Source organism: Xiphophorus couchianus, chromosome 17 (assembly GCF_001444195.1).
Source record: "Xiphophorus couchianus chromosome 17, X_couchianus-1.0, whole genome shotgun sequence".
NCBI classification, from domain to species: Eukaryota; Metazoa; Chordata; class Actinopteri; order Cyprinodontiformes; family Poeciliidae; genus Xiphophorus; species Xiphophorus couchianus.
In genome coordinates, this window is record NC_040244.1 from 4,202,336 (window position 1) to 4,223,025 (window position 20,690).

The window sequence follows — 20,690 nt, forward strand, 5'->3', positions numbered from 1 at the left end:
TGTTATGCAGGCCACTTTTCAGATTAGAATTTGCTTCAAAAAAGAAAAACATGTAAATTCCCTTTTACTTTACAAGTGTGCTGTACTGTCTGTCTTAAGTAAAACATGAAGTTTTATGGTGTTATATTACGGAAAAAAACCCGTAAAGGGTATGAATGTGTTTGTAACTTTCATCTTTCATATTAAGAGTTACAAAGTGGTTAGTTTGAAAAATGGATGCACTTTCACCATCTTCTAACCTTTCCAAGTAGAAAAAGAGCAAAGATGAGTGAAATGCTAAAAATAAATAAATTAAAAAAAAAGATTGAAGCTCTTAGCACCTTCAGTGGTTTGACACCTCTGAAATCCCCCCTTCTCTGCTCTTTTAAGTCCAAACGCAAAGATGCATCACAAACATCTGACAAGCTGCTACCATTAGCCAGCCCCAGCCATTAATAAGCATGAAGTGTTTTTAAACTCAGAGAAAACGATAAGCACACTCATTGTAAATGATGGACATGAAATTTGCTTTTGCCATCAACATACGTCAACATGGCATAATGTTAACAGAGAGCTGCTTTGGATCTTTCATTTCCTCATGTTGTCATCACATTAGTTTCCTTCCTAGAGAACTTTGACACAGCTACTGATGGAGTGAGATTTGTCACTCATATTACTGTGTTGACAGTAAATGTAATAGTGTTTTTTTTGTGGTTGAGGATAAGTCTCTTAACCATTGAATGAATATAGGCTGAAGTCTCTAACACAGTGGGCTCAGCCTTATTGATCATCCTGTTTTCCTCTCTTCCTTTACTCATCACTCTATCTCCATGTAAGCAGACCTTCACATCTTGTATTTTAAACTCCACAGCCACATTATTTCTGGCTGTGGGTTTGATGGCAGTGTGGGGGTTTCAGGGTTAAAGGGCTGTCGTGATCATGGGAGTGTGGAAAGCCACCCTGGTGCAAAGCAATCATAGCCGGCTCTCTATCATCCTCCCTCCTTCACTACCTCCATCCAGCCTCTCTCCACCCGCCGCCCTTCAGAGGTGCCTCCAGTGTCCCCTCCATTATTCCCAGCTCACTAGTCAGAAAATTAGGGTAAAACTCGGCAGGCCTTCCTCCTTTGGCTCGCTCTTTTCCTCTCTGTTCTCCCACCATCCCTCCTTCTATTTTTCACCCATTACTCCCAGTTCACTGGTCGGTATATGGAGGGTGACTCTAGGCCAATTCAATCTCTTCTCCCTGTCAAACCACTCAGTCTGCTGGAGTGCCACAGCCCCCTGTCTATATTTACCCATCCAGCCAGTTGTCACTCTGTTTTGTGCATCTCACTCACCTCCTCCCCTCCTTCACATTTGTCAATTCTTCTAACTTTTTGACTTTTTTCCAATTCTGTTTGTCCCAAGGAAGCTATTTTTAAGGTAGTATGTGAAGGAATTTATCATGCAGATTGTGAACAGTAGTTGTGTTTGGAAAGATAACATGTTGACGTGGAAAATGTTAATCAAAATGTATATTTTAACTGCCTTTGATGTGGTAGGAGGAGTGCAGATTTAACTGTAGAAGCACATTTAGTGCAGTTTGTAGTTAAACTCCCTATAGGCAGTGATTACCTAAAGGGCTTACAGGTTCAGTTAATCTTTACCAGTTCTGCAGATTCCTTATCTTGCTTCAAGCATGCCGTCCTTTTCTTATAGTAACCTGGGTTGAATCATGCCAGGAAACGCCTCAATGAAAGAGTAAAGACTTTTTAAATCTGCCTCTTGACAGCGAAGCCTCAGGAGATTAAATGCATGTTTGTTTTAACTGGTGCCAGAACTTGCTTAAATTGTTCAGCTGCACAGTTCTGACATTTACATGCTCTCGCCTTTGATATAAATGTGACGGTAAATACTGTGCTACCAATTCAATTCAGTTTAATTGTCATAAAGCTCATTTAAATATTACTATTGAATCATTTGGACATTTTTTATTGGGATAGACTCAATACAACAGACAACTTCACCGGCTTTCAAAAATAGTAACTGCAAAAATACTTGAAATTACTTTAGATTCAATTTAGTCCACAGTAGGTAAGAATTGCATATTCAGGCACTTTCTTGCAGCAATAGCCGTTATGCCTTTTGTAGCCATCTGCAAACTTCTGGCAGAATAGTTTGACAACGCTTGCCAGACGTGGTAGCGTTTGTTTGAATAAGTGACTTTTACGTGTTAAACATGGATTTCAGATGTTAAATATTTGATTACTATTCAGTTGCATATATAGTTTGTGTTTCATTCCACTGCTACTGTGTGAGATGTCTGTCACTAATATGGAAAGTTTTTTCTTTAGCATCTGATGCTTTGACAATGGTGTTTATTGAACTGGATGCCTTTACTTTGTACTCAGCCTCTGCTCGTCTAAATACAGGCTGAAATTATAGCCTTTGAATGTTAACTTCCTGTTGCTGATTTTTTTCTGTTATACATTGTGTGCATGATGCAACACCTAAGGAGGTTCATTATAATCCCTGCATATGGTGATCTTTGGTCAAACTATCAATTGTCTAAGTGCATATTCTAAAGCTATTTTTATCTACTTATACTATTATTACAGAGCAGTACATTTATAGCACCCACACAGTCAACAATAAGAAAAAAAAGTAGATCTGAGATGATCTCAGCTGTGCTGAACACAAGTCAAAGGGGGTGAAAACAAATGTGAGCTGATATGAATTGTCATTTGTATAATAGACTATCATTTCAAGCCAAGAAAAGACAGAAACGGCTCCATAGATTCTTATACTGACACATTTAGGTTGTGGTCCTGTGGAAGGTTTTACATTTTTATTTATTTGTTTTGTGCTTTACAGGAGTGTTACATCGGCAACCTTGCGATCTCCAGAAATGCCATGAACCACCATCTGATCGTGGATTGTGAACACGCACCTAAGGTTGGCTGCTTTCTCAGATATTTAACACCTTTATTTAGAAAGAAACAGCGAAATTGAATTGCAGCTTTAAAAGAGACCTATTATGCAAAAATATCTATTTGAACTTCCATTATGGTCTTTACAGCTTCTACAAACAGTCCAGTCCAGTAAAATACAAAACTGTCCAGGTGAATGAATGATTATTTGCATAAGACAGATTGCAAAATAATGCTTAATCCATCAAACTGAAACATTGTATAAAATGAGGCAATGAGCAAGAACTAGTCAGCCATTTGTTTCATAATAAAGTTTATTCTATATTACAAATATTATTTTGTTCTTGACTGCAAAATAGGAATGCATTATATTTACATACACAGGTATACAATTATAACAAAGTTAGAGAAGCTCGCCTTATAATTCCCCAGGTTTCGTTTTTATCTCTCAATAAGATACTCTTTATCTTTCAGATATGATCTAGTAAAAGTCTTTTCTACCATGTTTGTGTAACACCTGCGATAACACTGAGCTAGGAGGACATTTTAAATTCCTACAAAATGTTTGAAGGTGGAAACTTTATCTGTGCTGTTGGTAGCACGAGGAGGCTACAAGCAGGCAACCTTTGTCGGAGGGTAAATGTTGAGCCAGGAAGAAAGGAAAGCTGGGAAGTAGCACTGAGGAGAGAGTTTTACAATGACATCCAAGGACTCTCAGCTTGTGCTTTTCATTGTTTCTGTGTTTTAGACATGGTTTATGTATAGAGAGTCTTTACTGAAAGTTTCAGTTTGCTGTTTCTTAAAATTCAGAACATCTTTGATATGTAGACCAACTGCCTGTCTAAGTGTACTTCTCTAAACTGCAACAGGCAAGGAATCTCCTCATAAGAAAAAGGTGAACAATTATTTTCACATATTTTTTTTCCCTGATCAGTGAATATACTATACCCTAAGCGGTAGCGGGTTGTGCCAAAAGCACTCTTTAGTGTGGAAGCCATTACTGAATAAAGAAGTCTCAGTGATGTGTTTTGAAGTCAGAGGAAGCATAAATAAACTAAGACATTATTTAGAAAGAAGTTACATTCTGTGGAGACATACTGGCTGTTTGTTCAGGCTGCTGGTGGCTTTGGTTCCTCTCATTTTTTACTTTTGTATTCATGTTCTTTTCATGTCAAACTTTAGAGTATGAAATGAGCTGTATGCCTGAAGATGGTGAATTTGAAAATGCCTTGAAGATATTGTGTAGAGTTGGCCAAGAAGTGGATTGAACTGGAGCCAACTTCTGTAGATTCCAGGACGGCTGAATGCATTATAGTAAAGTTTCTGATTTTGAACTTTCAACCTCACTTAGTCATAGAATATGCTGGATTTTCATTGTTGTTCAGCCCTTGTAACTCTGAGAGGTAAAATTAGAGTTTACTTTGTGTAAAGATTAAACTCAGCCTTTTTGAAATAGTGGTGCTGACCCACTTATCGCTAAGAAAAGATGATCTACAGCTGGAGATGTCAACATGGTAGTTTTATTGGATTTCAAAATGTTTGGAGCCAAGGGTTAAGGGTCTAGTGAGTAATGTTTACTGCACTTCTAACACATTAAATGCTGCTGGCAGTTACTTGAAGAAAATTCTGAATCAGTATCAACAGGTTCAAGTTTTACAAAAACCTGGGGCAACTCTAGCCAAAATCATTTTTTAAATGAAGCAATGTCTGTTGGTTTTCATCAGTAAGTTCCTTTTGTGCTCTTGATACATTTCCTTTCTGTCCAAGCTCAACAGATGGGTGGTAAAATAATCAACTGCAGGGTTTGTATGTTTTCTCACCCAAAATATGAACCACACAGGAGGCACTGATGGCCTGTAATGAAAGACATGGTAGACCTAAATCTCCCAAGTAGTTGCAGGAGTATATGAATATCTTTGAGCAAGGCATTTCCATTTCATACCATCCAAATAGGTCAACATGCAAAGGTAAATATCTGTAATATTTAGCAACTACCACTTCACAAAAACTGTGGGTATGAAACTCTGCAGGAGGCCAAACAGGATAAAGGTTCCACCTTAAACAACAGTTTTTCTTATATGAACAGTCCACTTTTTCCCATCTCGGTTCTTCCAAGCAAAAGAAAGAATAAAGAACATATCCACATCATCATTGCAAGGCTTAGTTTTCTTGTTTTTCACTTTTTTTAAAATAAGTTTCTTAAATGGTTTACATTTTACATGCGCTTAAAAAGCCAATAAAGGACCCAAGGTGGACCTAGGGCGGTCTTCACACATTCACATCACCACATGGGGCACGTTGTCAAGGCAAAAGAAAGGGCAGAGGTCAAAAGGTACGGAGGGCGCCTCCATCATCACTTTCAGTCACTCTTTCACTCTCATGGTGCCGGCGTATGTCCGACAAGTTGTAATTACTCTTCATGTCTGTGATGCTGACAGAATTTTGTTTCTTTTCTTTGAGGCTTGGAGAAGGCCGCCCCCTGCCACCACTGAGGACAACTACACTAATACAGAAAGAGTGCCTCAAGAAATTGGAGTTTTGCCATATGCAGCTAGCTACCATCTCCAATGCTTGTGCAAAACAGATAAGCTGTTAATCGAGGAGCCAGACAAAAAAAGGGCAGCTGGTGTGCCGAGAGCAGGAGAGACCGGGGAGGATCGGATCACGTCGCCCACGGAGCCTCTCACCTCGACACACTGAGGTCAGAAAAAATCACACAGGCTTCTTACAGTTCCAGTCACAATATGGTTTCTTTTGTCAGTTCCTCGGTGGCACTTTATAAATACATATAAATATGTATTTAAAATGTATAAATACATTTTTGACTGTTTTTTGAAAATTTCAAGCTCCTTTGGTTTTTGGCTGACCAGCAAAGTCCATCTCGTTTCATTTTTCCCCAAGTGAAAGTCTTAAATAATAACATCCTCGAAAAGACGTACTACTCAGACAACAAAGCCCCTTTAGGTAGCAGTCAGCCATCTCTGGCTACTCTGTGTTCAGTCATTCTTACTCCGTGCATCTCAGTCAGCTTCTCCCTTTAGCTCCTTAGGGTTGTTGTGGATATCTGGGCAGCTGCTGATTTATTTTTTCTCTTGTGTATTTTTGTGTGTGCTTTGATAGACCGTTGGAAGAGACTGCTTCTGGTGTTTGTCTTCCAGAGTTGGTTGTGTGCTTTTTAATCAGAGGATCCAACTTGGGTGGGGCTCTAGTATTTGATCTAATAGCTTTAATTTGCAATAGCCATGGAAGCAGAAATCATGAGCTTTTTTTTATTTCTTGAAAGTACACTAGGCAGGTAAAAAGGTGTGAAAGGTACAACAAGCTAAAGGCTGAGGATGCTCTGCTTTGTTTCAGGGAGGAAAAGTTCAGGGAGCGATATTCCCTCCCCACACCCCATCAGTCTTGTCCTTAGATACAACCCGAGCTACATTTAAAGAACACAAAAACATTCTAGGTTTGCCTGGATTTGACCCAGATTCACGGATATGTATGCTTTGCTTGAAGGTACAGTGTAAACTTGGCAAACCATTCTTGCATTAATTTTCTCCAGAGGTGTTCATTTGGCTTGCAGTCATCACTCTTGATGTTTGCACTTGATGCCATATGTTGAATCTAGAACTACATTAAACAGAACTCTAGATGATTTTATCTTAACTATCCTATTTTTTAAAAGTTCAACATATGGACACCCTACGTTGTAGTTTCCAAAGATTTACTATCAGTGTAAATTCTTGAAGGCAACATAAATTTTTTTCTTCTTTTAATCCAGCAGGGGGAGGACGCCAATATGGCCAGCTCTCAAGTAATCCCCCAAAGAAGCTCCCCCCTGTGAGGAAGCTGAGGGACGCCCCACATTGCACTGCAGGAGACGTTGACCTCAGCTGCGCACCACCCCTCGCGAATATTCAGGTAAACTAGTCTATGCAGCTGTGTTGATGAGGAAAACAAAATATCTCTCAGGGAGGAGGGAAGCAGAAGAAAAATTGAGGAAGAAGTAATCTCTGAAAAGCTGAGGGTGGAAGTCAAATGATGGAAAAAAATGGGGACAGGTTTTCGCTCAGGCACAGCTCGGTTTCTGACGGGGTCTCTTCCCAGTGCACCCTGGGAAGTGCGGTCCTCAGCTTTCCAGACTCATGAAGGCCACCACCTGCTCCAGCTTGAAGGCCAGTCTCTGTTTCCTGGCTACGTCATCCTGCTCAAGTGAACACACAATCTGTTTGCAGGACAGGAAGGCAAACATGGAACATTTATTAATAATCTACTTGTCATATCAATAAAAATCATTAATTACAGTATGTAAAGGGATAGTTCAATAATACTACTCAGCTGTAGTATTATTAAAACTGTTTTGCTGAGCAGTTTAGAAACCATACATATCATGTTAAATGTTTTTATCCCTATTTTCTCATTTATTTCAGAAAATGAAACTCATCATTGAACTCAATGGTGAAAATCCCAGAAGGAATGGAGATGAGACCAGAGTGGAATTGTGTAGGTAAGCAAAGGAGGCCCAACAAAGTATTGACGGATTAGTAATTAACATACTGTGCAGATGGCTGATGTATCTCTTTAAATTATTCTGTAATATTCAGTCACCAACGCTACAATAAAGGATTGACATGTTTCACGTTCTGAAAAGAGCGTTCTTTAGAAATGTAACGGTGTTACATACCTCCTCAGTGTACTTTCCCACGTACGAGTAAATCTCACTGAGAGAGCTCATGGTGTTAAACTCATTCATGTGCATCCGTGACTGTTCTGCCAAGTAGGCATTCATGTCCTGATCACTGATTGCTGGCATCTTACTAATGTCTGAGTAGTACCTGTTGAGAAACAAAGTAGCAGGAAAACTTTTTTTAGAGAAAGGTGTTAATATTTTTTCTTACTTCCCATTAATTATTTTTTAGCTAATGCATATTTTATAGAAACCACATGTGTGTTTTGTAGTAATGTGACTGAGGAGGCTGTGCTGCCTCAGATTTCAGCACCACAACAGTAGACATGCACACATGGTCCATTAAGTTAAAGGCAATCAGTCAGTGTCAGCAACAGCTGTGTTTCCCTGCTCAGCTATGTTAATTAAAACAGCTTATTAACATATTAAATTCCTGTAGCTGCAGCCACTTGAGGACAGGCCTGCTGGATAGCTAAATAATTTTAGGAGCGTGTGTGAGCGAGTATCTGCCAGACAAGCTCAGAGACCAAACTGAGCAAAAGAAAGACAGGTGGGTGTTGCTCACAGAGGTCATGCTCACATCAACACCTGCTCAGTGTTGGAAGGCAGTAATGCTGAGCTCCTAGCAGGGCATTGTTAGTGCAAAAAGCAGGTGTGTTTGTTTCAGAATTTTTATCTAGCCTGAAAGTGAACTATTTAACTATTTTCTCACAAATGTCTGTGCTACATTCACAATTCCTCCAACTATCCTTTCATTGATACAGCTTTTAAAACCGCTTGACCTGAAAATGCCCTTCAGTGGTCTAAAAAGTGTAATCTACAACAATTATCAATTATAATATGAAAGACTGTGTCACAAAATGTAAACTTTAAAATCAGTTGCATGTAAATTGTGACTTGAAAATAAATCATTGCGGGTAGAAATTGACAGCTAACATGTGAGCCTTTAAAATATTTCAAAATTACTTAAGTCAGAATGTTAATGTTACAGGGCCTAGCAAAGCATTTACACCCCTTAAGCTTTTTCACATTATGTTGACAGATGTCCACTAAAGTTAAGACACCAGATACATGTACTGAATGCAGTCTTGATGCAAAGAAATGTAATTAGCCTTTAACTTGAAGATCCTCAGTGGCTTAAAATGCAACTTTTTGGTTATTGTTCAGATCAGAATAGTATCTAGCTATTTTAGATACTGCAAACCAATTTACAGTGTCTTATCTTTTATTCAGGATTTAATTGGTGATAAAGAATAAAGAATGTGAAGTCTTAATTTTAACATTACCACATTCTGCTGCTTGTACCTCTAATATTCTGTCTCTTTTTTTCCTCACATGCGCTGCAGCTCTCTTGCCCTAGGCACTCCCATCCATCCTCACTGTGTTGTAATTTGGATGGGGTTTCACAGCTCATAGATCAGTGCTACAGCCACATAGCTAATGTAAGTTCTCTCTCCTTCCATCCATCCAGTAAGTGCTCACCTCTCCACCCAGCTCTTGTAGCTGGGGATGTCCTTGGCATAAAGCAGCTTGTTGGATGGTGAGTCTTTCCCAAGGCGGTGTTCTGAGGTGGAGCAGGAGTCCATGAAGGTCTGGGCCACCACAGACAAACAGGCATCTGTGATGCTGCTCTTGTGGATGTCAAACACAAACTGGGGGTTCTTGATCACATTCACCCAGAAGCGCAGAGGTAGGCTGAAAAAAGGTGAGCAAAAGAGTTTAGTGGTGAACTATTATTACTATACATAGTCAAGGCATTGACATTTATATTACTGTAGTGCATCATCAGTTAAACATGGACAAAGAAAACTCTAACTTCTGTTTTTTACAGTTTTAGGCAGAAGCAGTCAAATCCCTCTGTAAGATGCCAAACTGTTGCTTTTGTAACAACCTCCTCCTTCTGTTGGATATAATAACTTATAAATCTTTATGAGCTACTTTTATTTAGGGTGGACATTGTGTTAAACATTTTTTTTACACTACAGACTTCCAGGTGTAACACCATGCTTTGGTCCCTTGTTTTCTCCACATGTTCCTTAATTTTAGTCATGAAAATGACTAAAATCATGAGCTCCATGTGAATGACATTATGTTAATCTAGCTATTCAAACACAGAAAACAAAGCAAAGCAACACAGAATTGCTTTAAGATGAAGTTTAAATGTCATTTTGAAATTTGCCACAGTGAGTTAGTCAATAGGCATGAACATATTACTTGCCAGAGGGGGTGAAGATTCAATCATGTTGAAAAGCAAGTACACAGTTGCTGTTGTTGCTCCTGTATCTGCCTAATTCAATAAAGGCTTTATCTTTAAAACCAGGTGGTGGCCGGTTCTCATTTTCTCAAACAGTGTCCAGCAGTCTTCACTTGAGGCTGCACTGTGACACAATTCATATTGGCTTATTTGTGCAAGTGGGTCCTATTTTTGTGCCTGTCCAGAATGATAAAAATATACAAGTCTTTTTATTTGCTGAGCTTGTTTCTGCCAAAATAAATAGATACTGGGCCAGCTTTATCTGGGGGCTGCTGTGAAAGAAGCTCAGGTGGTATTAACAAAGAGCTGTGCGGATCACTGTAGCTTTAATATTTTATAAGCTTTTTAGGTGATATGAGGAAAAAATCAATCAGGACAGACAGCGTATTCTAACCAGTACAAGTGTTTCAGTGGCACAATAATCATTAAAAAAAGGAAATGAAATCATTTAAAATACTCGCAGAACACTAGTGGTATGTATTTTGGCCCAAAAGCAATTCAGATGTACATTCTAACAAAAGAGGATTTGGTATTGGAAAAGATCTCTGTATTATGCCTGCAAAATTAATCTAAGCAAATAATCTAGTGGTATTAGGTACAGGGATCAAAGGGATATTAACAACACTGCTGTTCTGCAGTGATCATTGGCAATCTGCTCTTTCAATAGGGCAGTGGTTGTTACAATGATGAAGTCCCCCATGCGAATTTTGTAATTTAGTTTTTAAAATTTCCATCATAATTCTTGTGCATCACCCACTAAAAATTACCAAAGCGTGTAAATTTGGCAGTTGGCTCATGCTGTGTATATGAATGATGTTTTTTGATCAGGAGTTTCGGTCGGGGATTAGGGGTAAATATCATCTGCCAAGATCAAGGGCTTCGCTTATCCAGGAGGAATTATGATGGGTGGTGCATGAAACCATGGAAAAAAAAGACCCTTTCCACTGATTCATGACTACAAAGGCCAGCTAATGGGGCCTTTTAGGCAAAGTTGCCTTATTTGGTTTAATGGGCAGTCTAACTTTTCATCAGTATATAGAAACTACTGATGCTCAGAATCCTTTTTTTTCTTTTACATAATCAGCAACAAAATCACAGTGATGCTTATAAATGTATTGTAATATCTATATCACAAAGAACTCCTTGGACTGCAATAAATATTAGTTAATTGTATAAGTAACATTCATTCAGGCTCTTTATTGAGGTAATATACTTGCTGATGTTTCATGGTTAATGTAACATGGGTATAAGGACGTTCTTCTAAAGTCATTTAAAAAGAACGACTTATTTGTCTGCAGTAGCTGCTCTTACAACTCAATATTTGGGGTCTACAGTGGCAATGAGCCCAAAGAACAAACGTCTAAAAAACTGGTTTTAATCAAGCAAACTGCTGGTAGCATCATGCTTGGGATCTCATTACTAATTCTGAAACTGCCTGTATTGTGAAAAGTTAATAAAATACATATAAAATGATTCACTATTAGCTTCATCAACAGCTAAGCAGTTTAAACTGAGACTAAACATAGTTGAGTGTATGTGTAACACTGTCTGTATTGAAGAGAAACCTACAAATTCAGTCCCAAAAATATTGTTATTCAAACACATTTAAGTTGTTTGTTACATGATAATTCTACACTGAATAGTTCAAATGCGTTGGTACAACACACAGGTAAATGACTGTCATATACATACTGAGGATATATAATATTTTCACAGGAAGTTTAAAACCCAGTTTCTTTATAGAATCATATAATTTGCTCGAAGTGCATCCATAGTGAGGGTAATTACCATCAACAAGCAAATGGTTGGATATGTGACACTGGAGGCATTACAATGTAGCCAGGAAAGTGACGAGCTTTATAAACACAATCTAGTGGGCTTTGCTCCAGAAAGGACTTCAATAAGCCAATATGCAAATTTTGATGAGAAAGGCACATTAATTATGACTAGAACATGCACTAATCTGTATCTCTATCCTAACAGGGCTGTTTATAGTCTGAGTAGGGAGGTGCTGCAGTAGCACTGAGGACAGATGATCCACATCTATGTGACAGTTCTGCACAGTAATTAAATTTCCTTCTATCTCCTCTACACGAAAAACACACTGTGGCAATCGACAGGCAGGCAAAAAACAGAAGAGAGAAGATGTGAGCAGACGCCGACACGCTGCCATTAATCCAAAGGATACCATCTGGAGAGGCTCCTAGAGCCAGTGATTCAACTATGTAGAGACTTATTGCAAAAATAAATCCACAGCTGAACTCAACACAATGCAGAAGAAAACGAGTGAGCATTTATGTTATTTAAAGCTTCTGTAGAAAATAAAAGTATGCAAGTTGGTTTCAGAGTGTCTGAAACTTTAACAAAAGCAAAGGTAAACTGGAATGAATTTCACTTTTGACAGCTTGCAGAATAAACTGAAGAAACATTCAGATTTTCAGTGTAGACCATGTTATTTGAAACCTAACGTCATAGTAACACCATTAAGAACCACGTGAAAATGAGATAGGAGGCAAATGGTAGGCGGGGGAATAATTTAAGGGCAGGGCTATACTGTGATACTTGGCGGGTGGGGACGGGGGTAAATGGGACTTTGGGGGTTGCATTGAGGTGCAAAAGCTTTCACTGCAGCTGAGGTTAATGGTGTGTATGATGACAATGAGAATGGGGGACTTAATGGGATGGGGGCTCAGCTTGGAGGAGATGCTTGCATCATTATTCTCTACTCTTGGCCTTTTGTCACAGCTAATATTCCAGTTTAAACTTATGCATATTCACGCAGAAGGTGCAGGCAGATGCACATTCAAGCAACTACAACCGGCTCAGTCTCAGCAGTTTTTGACAGTTTCCTATGATAGATTGTTGGTCATTTATGACAGATGGAGCCCATTAAGAAAATAATACTACAAAACCTGTTCTGCTGTCAGAAAATACTTAAAAACCGCAAACTATCCCATGACATGACACTAGAAATACCAAAATTAAAATGAAAAGCAAACACTTCCTCTTTGGCCTCCAAGAACCAATTCCAATCTCCATCTCGAATTGTCCTTCTGAGCCTCACTCTGTGCTATGCATGCTGGGATCTTGACAGAGGCCAGAAGGCTAACGAGTTATTAGTGTATTTAACTCCCATTGCATCCACTTCTTCTTCATCACCTTTTCATTTCTCTTCAGTTCCCGTTCGTGGCTGGTTATTCAACTTCAACCAGGCTTCATAAAGTGGTTTCACAGAGGTCAACGTGGCCTAAATTAATAAGGGGATATTAATCTAGAGGTGTACTCATGCACCCGGAAGTGCACATTTGTCACTATGGAGATTTCCACAGTGACGGGCATTATTTTGGCCCAGTAACCTATGATGATCATGGAGAGTCTTGGCAGCCAATTGGATTAGCCTCTTGTGAATGGCTTTAACGAAGATTACACACCCCTGTGGCTAATGGGTATTAGGAAGAGAAGAAGCACATGGAGGAACTTGGCAGTGACAAGACACTGCTATGGTATACGTGCCAAAATGTACAAGAGGCCTTGAAAAAAGCCAGACCACAGCACAAATGAGCAAACAACTTTCTATCAAAGAAACCACACCTGATGTGTCAACAATTTTGTGTTCATAAGTAGTAAATATTGCCGATTTGAACTCACCAGTTGCTCTTCCATGTGTGTCGCACATGCGGGTCGTGGATGCTGTGTTTGTCTGCCTGCTCATCCAGGAAGTCAAACATGTATTTAATTGCCAGTGGCAGGGCACTTCCCCGGTGGGCGGTGCTGAAGATGGTTTCAAACAGGTCGTCAACAAACTTCTGTAATGTACCCTGTGGGTCAGAGAGAACAGATGTATTATGTATTATGTATTATGTGGTATTCAAAGCTTCAGAAATTCCTAGCAAAGATATTCTTACCCCTGGAACTTTTTCCCATTTATCACATTACATTCATAAAGTAGTTCTCAAATGAAAAAGGAAAGAAAAGTTATATGGTTTAGCAGATTTTACAAATAGAATTTGAAAAAATTGATTGTTTTCATCACTTTTTACGCTGTTGATACCCCTAATTAAAATTAGCACTACCAGTTGCCAACCTAAACTGAGACAACTTGTTGCAGGTCCAGTGTAGTGTAACATCTACCACGTGTCATCCGATGGATGGTGCATTTATTGATTTCCTGCAAAAGCACCTTCTCCCACATGGCTGCTGTGTCCTCTACATGGATTAAATTGGAAATTGAACTTATTTGCTTTCTTCTCTAGACTTTATCAACTTTATCCCTAGCTCATGTAATCCTTGTACTTAATGATGCCATTCACCATTATTCCCTAATGTCTACAGTATTGTGCTCAATTTAGTAATTAGGCAACTTCTAAAGGGACACTGGATTTTAAGGATTGTATAATATACACTGCTCAAAAAAATAAAGGGAACACTCAAATAACACATCCTAGATCTGAATGAAAGAAATATTCTCATTGAATACTTTGTTCTGTACAAAGTTCCATTTGCACAACAGCAGGTGACATTGATTGTCAATCAGTGTTGCTTCCTAAGTGGACAGTTTGATTTCACAGAAGTTTGATTTACTTGGAGTTATATTGTGTTGTTTAAGTGTTCCCTTTATTTTTTTGAGCAGTGTAGATGCTTGCCATGTATTAGAGATTTTGTTTGTTAAAACCATGCATGTATTATATACCAGTTATGACCAAGTTTATCAAAGTTTGTCATGAATACTTAAGGTACAGTAGACTCTAATCCCATAGTTAAGGATTGACAGTTTTTTTCTTATAAGTTTTATGATATACTAAGAATGTCCAATGAGATGTTACTATAAACTTAATATTTTTTCCAATCATATTCTGAGTTGTGAGATGTATTTTCATTTAGTCCCTTCATTCCGATGTTTGTGTATATGACTCATATCTTGCAGACCTGACCCCTAAATCTGCTTGCAGCTTTGATGGAAGAAATTGTTATTTCACAGCTGACTTTTAATAATATCTGGGAACAGGAGGTGCATCTCCTAAGCCTCTTTGTGCTGCCGGATTAGCTCCCACACTGCACCATTGACCCTAATTTGATTTAATGTTGGCGACTTTAAGGAGGAGGAGGAGATGAGAGGAGAGACACACAGAGTGAAAGAATCTAATCCTCTTGTAAAGAACAAGTTGATGGGATGCAGGGGAGAAAGTGGAAGCACAGGAGGGAAATGAAAACGGCAGGTTTCCTATCAGAAAACGAGGCCATGGAGTGTGGCAGATGAGGTGTGTACAGGTGCAAGCAAATAAAAATCCAATTTGAGAGAAGCAGATGACCAAATGAAAGTCAAGAGATGTAAAAGAGAGTTGGAGGAGGGAATCCTGTTAGTCCAACAATTGCAGCAATAATTTTAATGCAGCCAGAATTCCCAACGGCTTACAATTTCTCTATGAAGATAAGATCATGTACATCTTTATTAGGCCAGCAAGTTTCTGACTGGCAAGGGAATACCTAATGTGTGCGTGAGGTCATACTATACTATGTTTAATTTTTGCTCATTTTCAGCGTCATACTAAACTATGTGTCACTTTTGCACTTCTTGAACGTCATACTATACTATGAGTCATTTTTGCTCTTTTTGAACGTCATACTATATGTCATTTCTTTGGACATTTTCGACGTCATAGTATAGTATGTCATTTTTTTTTACATTTTCGACATCATAGTATACTATGTCTTTTTTCTGACATTTTCGATGTCATAGTATACTATCTCACTTTTTTGACATTTTCGACGTCATAGTATACTATGTCACTTTTTGGACATTTTCGACGTCATAGTATAGTATGTCATTTTTTTGGACATTTTCGACATCATAGTATGGTATATCATCTTTTTGGACATTTTCGACATCATAGTATAGTATTTCATTTTTTTGTAACGTTTTCGACGTCATAGTATAGTATGTCATTTTTTTGGACATTTTCGACATCATAGTATGGTATGTCATTTTTTTGGACATTTTTGACGTCATAGTATACTATGTCTTTTTTCTGACATTTACGACGTCATAGTATACTATGTCACTTTTTTGGACATTTTCGACGTCATAGTATGGCATGTCGTTTTTTTGGACATTTTCCACGTCATATATAGCATGTCGTTTTTTTGGACATATTCCACGTCATAGTATAGAATGTCGTTTTTTTGGACATTTTTGACGTCGAAAATGTCAAAAAAACGACATGCATGTCGTTTTTTGACATTTGCGACGTCATAGTATGGCATGTCGTTTTTTTGGACATTTTCGACGTCATAGTATAGCATGTCGTTTTTTTGGACGATTTCCACGTCATAGTATATAGCATGTCGTTTTTTTGACATTTGCGACGTCATAGTATGGCATGTCGTTTTTTTGGACATTTTCCACGTCATAGTATAGCATGTCGTTTTTTTGGACATTTTCCACGTCATAGTATATAGCATGTCGTTTTTTTGGACATTTTCCACGTCATATATACATGTCATTTTTTTGGACATTTTCGACGTCATAGTATGGCATGTCGTTTTTTTGGACATTTTCGACGTCATAGTATACTATGTCTTTTTTCTGACATTTACGACGTCATAGTATACTATGTCACTTTTTTGGACATTTTCGACGTCATAGTATGGCATGTCGTTTTTTTTGGACATTTTCCACGTCATATATAGCATGTCGTTTTTTTGGACATATTCCACGTCATAGTATAGAATGTCGTTTTTTTGGACATTTTTGACGTCGAAAATGTCAAAAAAACGACATGCATGTCGTTTTTTGACATTTGCGACGTCATAGTATGGCATGTCGTTTTTTTGGACATTTTCGACGTCATAGTATAGCATGTCGTTTTTTTGGACGATTTCCACGTCATAGTATATAGCATGTCGTTTTTTTGACATTTGCGACGTCATAGTATGGCATGTCGTTTTTTTGGACATTTTCCACGTCATAGTATAGCATGTCGTTTTTTTGGACATTTTCCACGTCATAGTATAGCATGTCGTTTTTTTGGACATTTTCGACGTCATAGTATAGCATGTCGTTTTTTTGACATTTTCGACGTCATAGTATTGCATGTCGTTTTTTTTGACATTTTCGACGTCATAGTATTGCATGTCATTTTTTTGTGACGTTTTCGACGTCATAGTATAGTATTTCATTTTTTTGTAACGTTTTCGAAGTCATAGTATGGTATGTCATTTTTTTGGACATTTTTGACGTCATAGTATACTATGTCTATTTTCTGACATTTTCGACGTCATACTATTGGATGTCGTTTTTTTGGACATTTTCGACGTCATAGTATGGCATGTCGTTTTTTTGGACATTTTTGACGTCATTAGTATAGCATGTCGTTTTTTTGGACATTTTCGACGTCATAGTATAGCATGTCGTTTTTTTGACATTTTCCACGTCATAGTATAGCATGTCGTTTTTTGGACATTTTCGACGTCATAGTATAGCATGTCGTTTTTTTGACATTTTCGACGTCATAGTATTGCATGTCATTTTTTTGTGACGTTTTCGACGTCATAGTATAGTATGTCATTTTTTGGACATTTTCGACGTCATAGTATGGTATGTCATTTTTTTGGACATTTTTGACGTCATAGTATACTATGTCTTTTTTCTGACATTTTCGACGTCATAGTATAGCATGTCGTTTTTTTGACATTTTCGACGTCATAGTATAGCATGTCGTTTTTTGGACATTTTCGACGTCATAGTATAGAATGTCGTTTTTTTGGATATTTTCCACATCATAGTATAGCATGTCCTTTTTTTGACATTTTCCACGTCATAGTATTGCCTGTCCTTTTTTTGACATTTTCCACGTCATAGTATGGCATGTCGTTTATTTGGACATTTTTGACGTCATAGTATGGCATGTCATTTTTTTGGACATTTTCCACGTCATAGTATAGAATGTCGTTTTTTTGGACATTTTCGACATCATAGTATTGCATGTCTTTTTTGTGACGTTTTCGACGTCATAGTATAGTATTTCATTTTTTGGACATTTTCGACGTCATAGTATGGTATGTCATTTTTTTGGACATTTTCGACGTCATAGTATACTATGTCTTTTTTCTGACATTTTCGACGTCATAGTATAGCATGTCGTTTTTTTGACATTTTCGACGTCATAGTATAGCATGTCGTTTTTTTGACATTTTCGACGTCATAGTATAGCATGTCGTTTTTTGGACATTTTCGACGTCATAGTATAGAATGTCGTTTTTTTGGATATTTTCCACATCATAGTATAGCATGTCCTTTTTTTGACATTTTCCACGTCATAGTATTGCCTGTCCTTTTTTTGACATTTTCCACGTCATAGTATGGCATGTCGTTTATTTGGACATTTTTGACGTCATAGTATGGCATGTCATTTTTTTGGACATTTTCCACGTCATAGTATAGAATGTCGTTTTTTTGGACATTTTCGACATCATAGTATAGCATGTCGTTTTTTTGACATTTTCGACGTCATAGTATTGCATGTCTTTTTTGTGACGTTTTCGACGTCATAGTATAGTATTTCATTTTTTGGACATTTTCGACGTCATAGTATGGTATGTCATTTTTTTGGACATTTTTGACGTCATAGTACACTATGTCTTTTTTCTGACATTTTCGACGTCATAGTATACTATGTCACTTTTTTGGACATTTTCGACGTCATAGTATGGCATGTCGTTTTTTTGACATTTGCGACGTCATAGTATGGCATGTCGTTTTCTTGGACAATTTCCACGTCATATATAGCATGTCGTTTTTTTGGACATTTTTGACGTCATTAGTATAGCATGTCGTTTCTTTGACATTTTCGACGTCATAGTATAGCATGTCGTTTTCTTGGACATTTTCGACGTCATAGTATAGCATGTCGTTTTCTTGGACATTTTCGACATCATAGTATGGTATGTCATTTTTTTGTGACGTTTTCGACGTCATAGTATAGTATTTCATTTTTTTGTAACGTTTTCGACGTCATAGTATAGTATGTCATTTTTTGGACATTTTCGACGTCATAGTATAGCATGTCGTTTTCTTGGACATTTTCGACGTCATAGTATAGCATGTCGTTTTCTTGGACATTTTCGACATCATAGTATGGTATGTCATTTTTTTGTGACGTTTTCGACGTCATAGTATAGTATTTCATTTTTTTGAAACGTTTTCGACGTCATAGTATAGTATGTCATTTTTTTGGACATTTTCGACATCATAGTATGGTATGTCATTTTTTTGGACATTTTTGACGTCATAGTATACTATGTCTTTTTTCTGACATTTTCGACGTCATAGTATACTATGTCACTTTTTTGGACATTTTCGACGTCATAGTATGGCATGTCGTTTTTTGACATTTGCGACGTCATAGTATGGCATGTCGTTTTTTTGGACATTTTCCACGTCATATATAGCATGTCGTTTTTTTTGGACATATTCCACGTCATAGTATAGAATGTCGTTTTTTTGGACATTTTCGACGTCGAAAATGTCAAAAAAACGACATGCTGTGGCATGTCGTTTTTTGACATTTGCGACGTCATAGTATGGCATGTCGTTTTTTTTGGACATTTTCGACGTCATAGTATAGCATGTCGTTTTTTTTGGACATTTTCCACGTCATAGTATATAGCATGTCGTTTTTTTTGACATTTGCGACATCATAGTATGGCATGTCGTTTTTTTGGACATTTTCGACGTCATAGTATAGCATGTCGTTTTTTTGGATATTTTCTACGTCATAGTATATAGCATGTCGTTTTTTTGACATTTTCGACGTCATAGTATAGCATGTCGTTTTTTTGGACATTTTCCACGTCATATATACATGTCGTTTTTTTGGACATTTTCCACGTCATGGTATAGAATGTCGTTTTTTTTGGACATTTTCGACATCATAGTATAGCATGTCGTTTTTTTGACATTTTCGACGTCATAGTATTGCATGTCGTTATTTTGACATTTTCGACGTCATAGTATTGCATGTCATTTTTTTGTGACGTTTTCGACGTCATAGTATAGTATTTCATTTTTTTGTAACGTTTTCGACGTCATAGTATAGTATGTCATTTTTTGGACATTTTCGACGTCATAGTATGGTATGTCATTTTTTTGGACATTTTTGACGTCATAGTATGGCATGTCGTTTTTTTTGGACATTTTCGACGTCATAGTATAGCATGTCGTTTTTTTGGATATTTTCCACGTCATAGTATATAGCATGTCGTTTTTTTGACATTTTCGACGTCATAGTATAGCATGTCGTTTTTTTGGACATTTTCCACGTCATATATACATGTCGTTTTTTTGGACATTTTCGACATCATAGTATAGCATGTCGTTTTTTGGACATTTTCGACGTCATAGTATAGAATGTCGTTTTTTTGGATATTTTCCACATCATAGTATAGCATGTCGTTTTTTTGGACATTTTCGACGTCATAGTATTGCCTGTCCTTTTTTTGACATTTTCCACGTCATAGTATGGCATGTCGTTTTTTTTGGACATTTTCCACGTCATAGTATTATAGAATGTCGTTTTTTTGGACATTTTCGACATCATAGTATAGCATGTCATTTTTTTGACATTTTCGACGTCATAGTATTGCATGTCGTTATTTTGACGTTTTCGACGTCATAGTATTGCATGTCATTTTTTTGTGACGTTTTCGACGTCATAGTATAGTATTTCATTTTTTTGTAACGTTTTCGACGTCATAGTATAGTATGTCATTTTTTGGACATTTTCGACGTCATAGTATGGTATGTCATTTTTTTGGACATTTTTGACGTCATAGTATACTATGTCTTTTTTCTGACATTTTCGACGTCATAGTAT

At 37.5% G+C, this 20,690-nt stretch overlaps 1 protein-coding gene across 1 annotated transcript in view; it reads right to left on the bottom strand.

The window, feature by feature from the left end:
• Positions 1–3,186: 3,186 nt before the first annotated feature.
• plxna4 (plexin A4) overlaps positions 3,187–20,690 on the bottom strand; it is a 326,516-nt gene continuing 309,012 nt past the window's right edge. The window contains exons 30-32 of the mRNA XM_028043958.1: positions 9,048–9,260; positions 7,563–7,713; positions 3,187–7,103 (exon numbers count right to left, since the gene is read on the bottom strand). Of these exons, the coding sequence (XP_027899759.1) occupies positions 7,008–7,103; positions 7,563–7,713; positions 9,048–9,260 (460 nt within the window). The 3' untranslated portion in view covers positions 3,187–7,007. The remainder of the gene's footprint in view (positions 7,104–7,562; positions 7,714–9,047; positions 9,261–20,690) is intronic.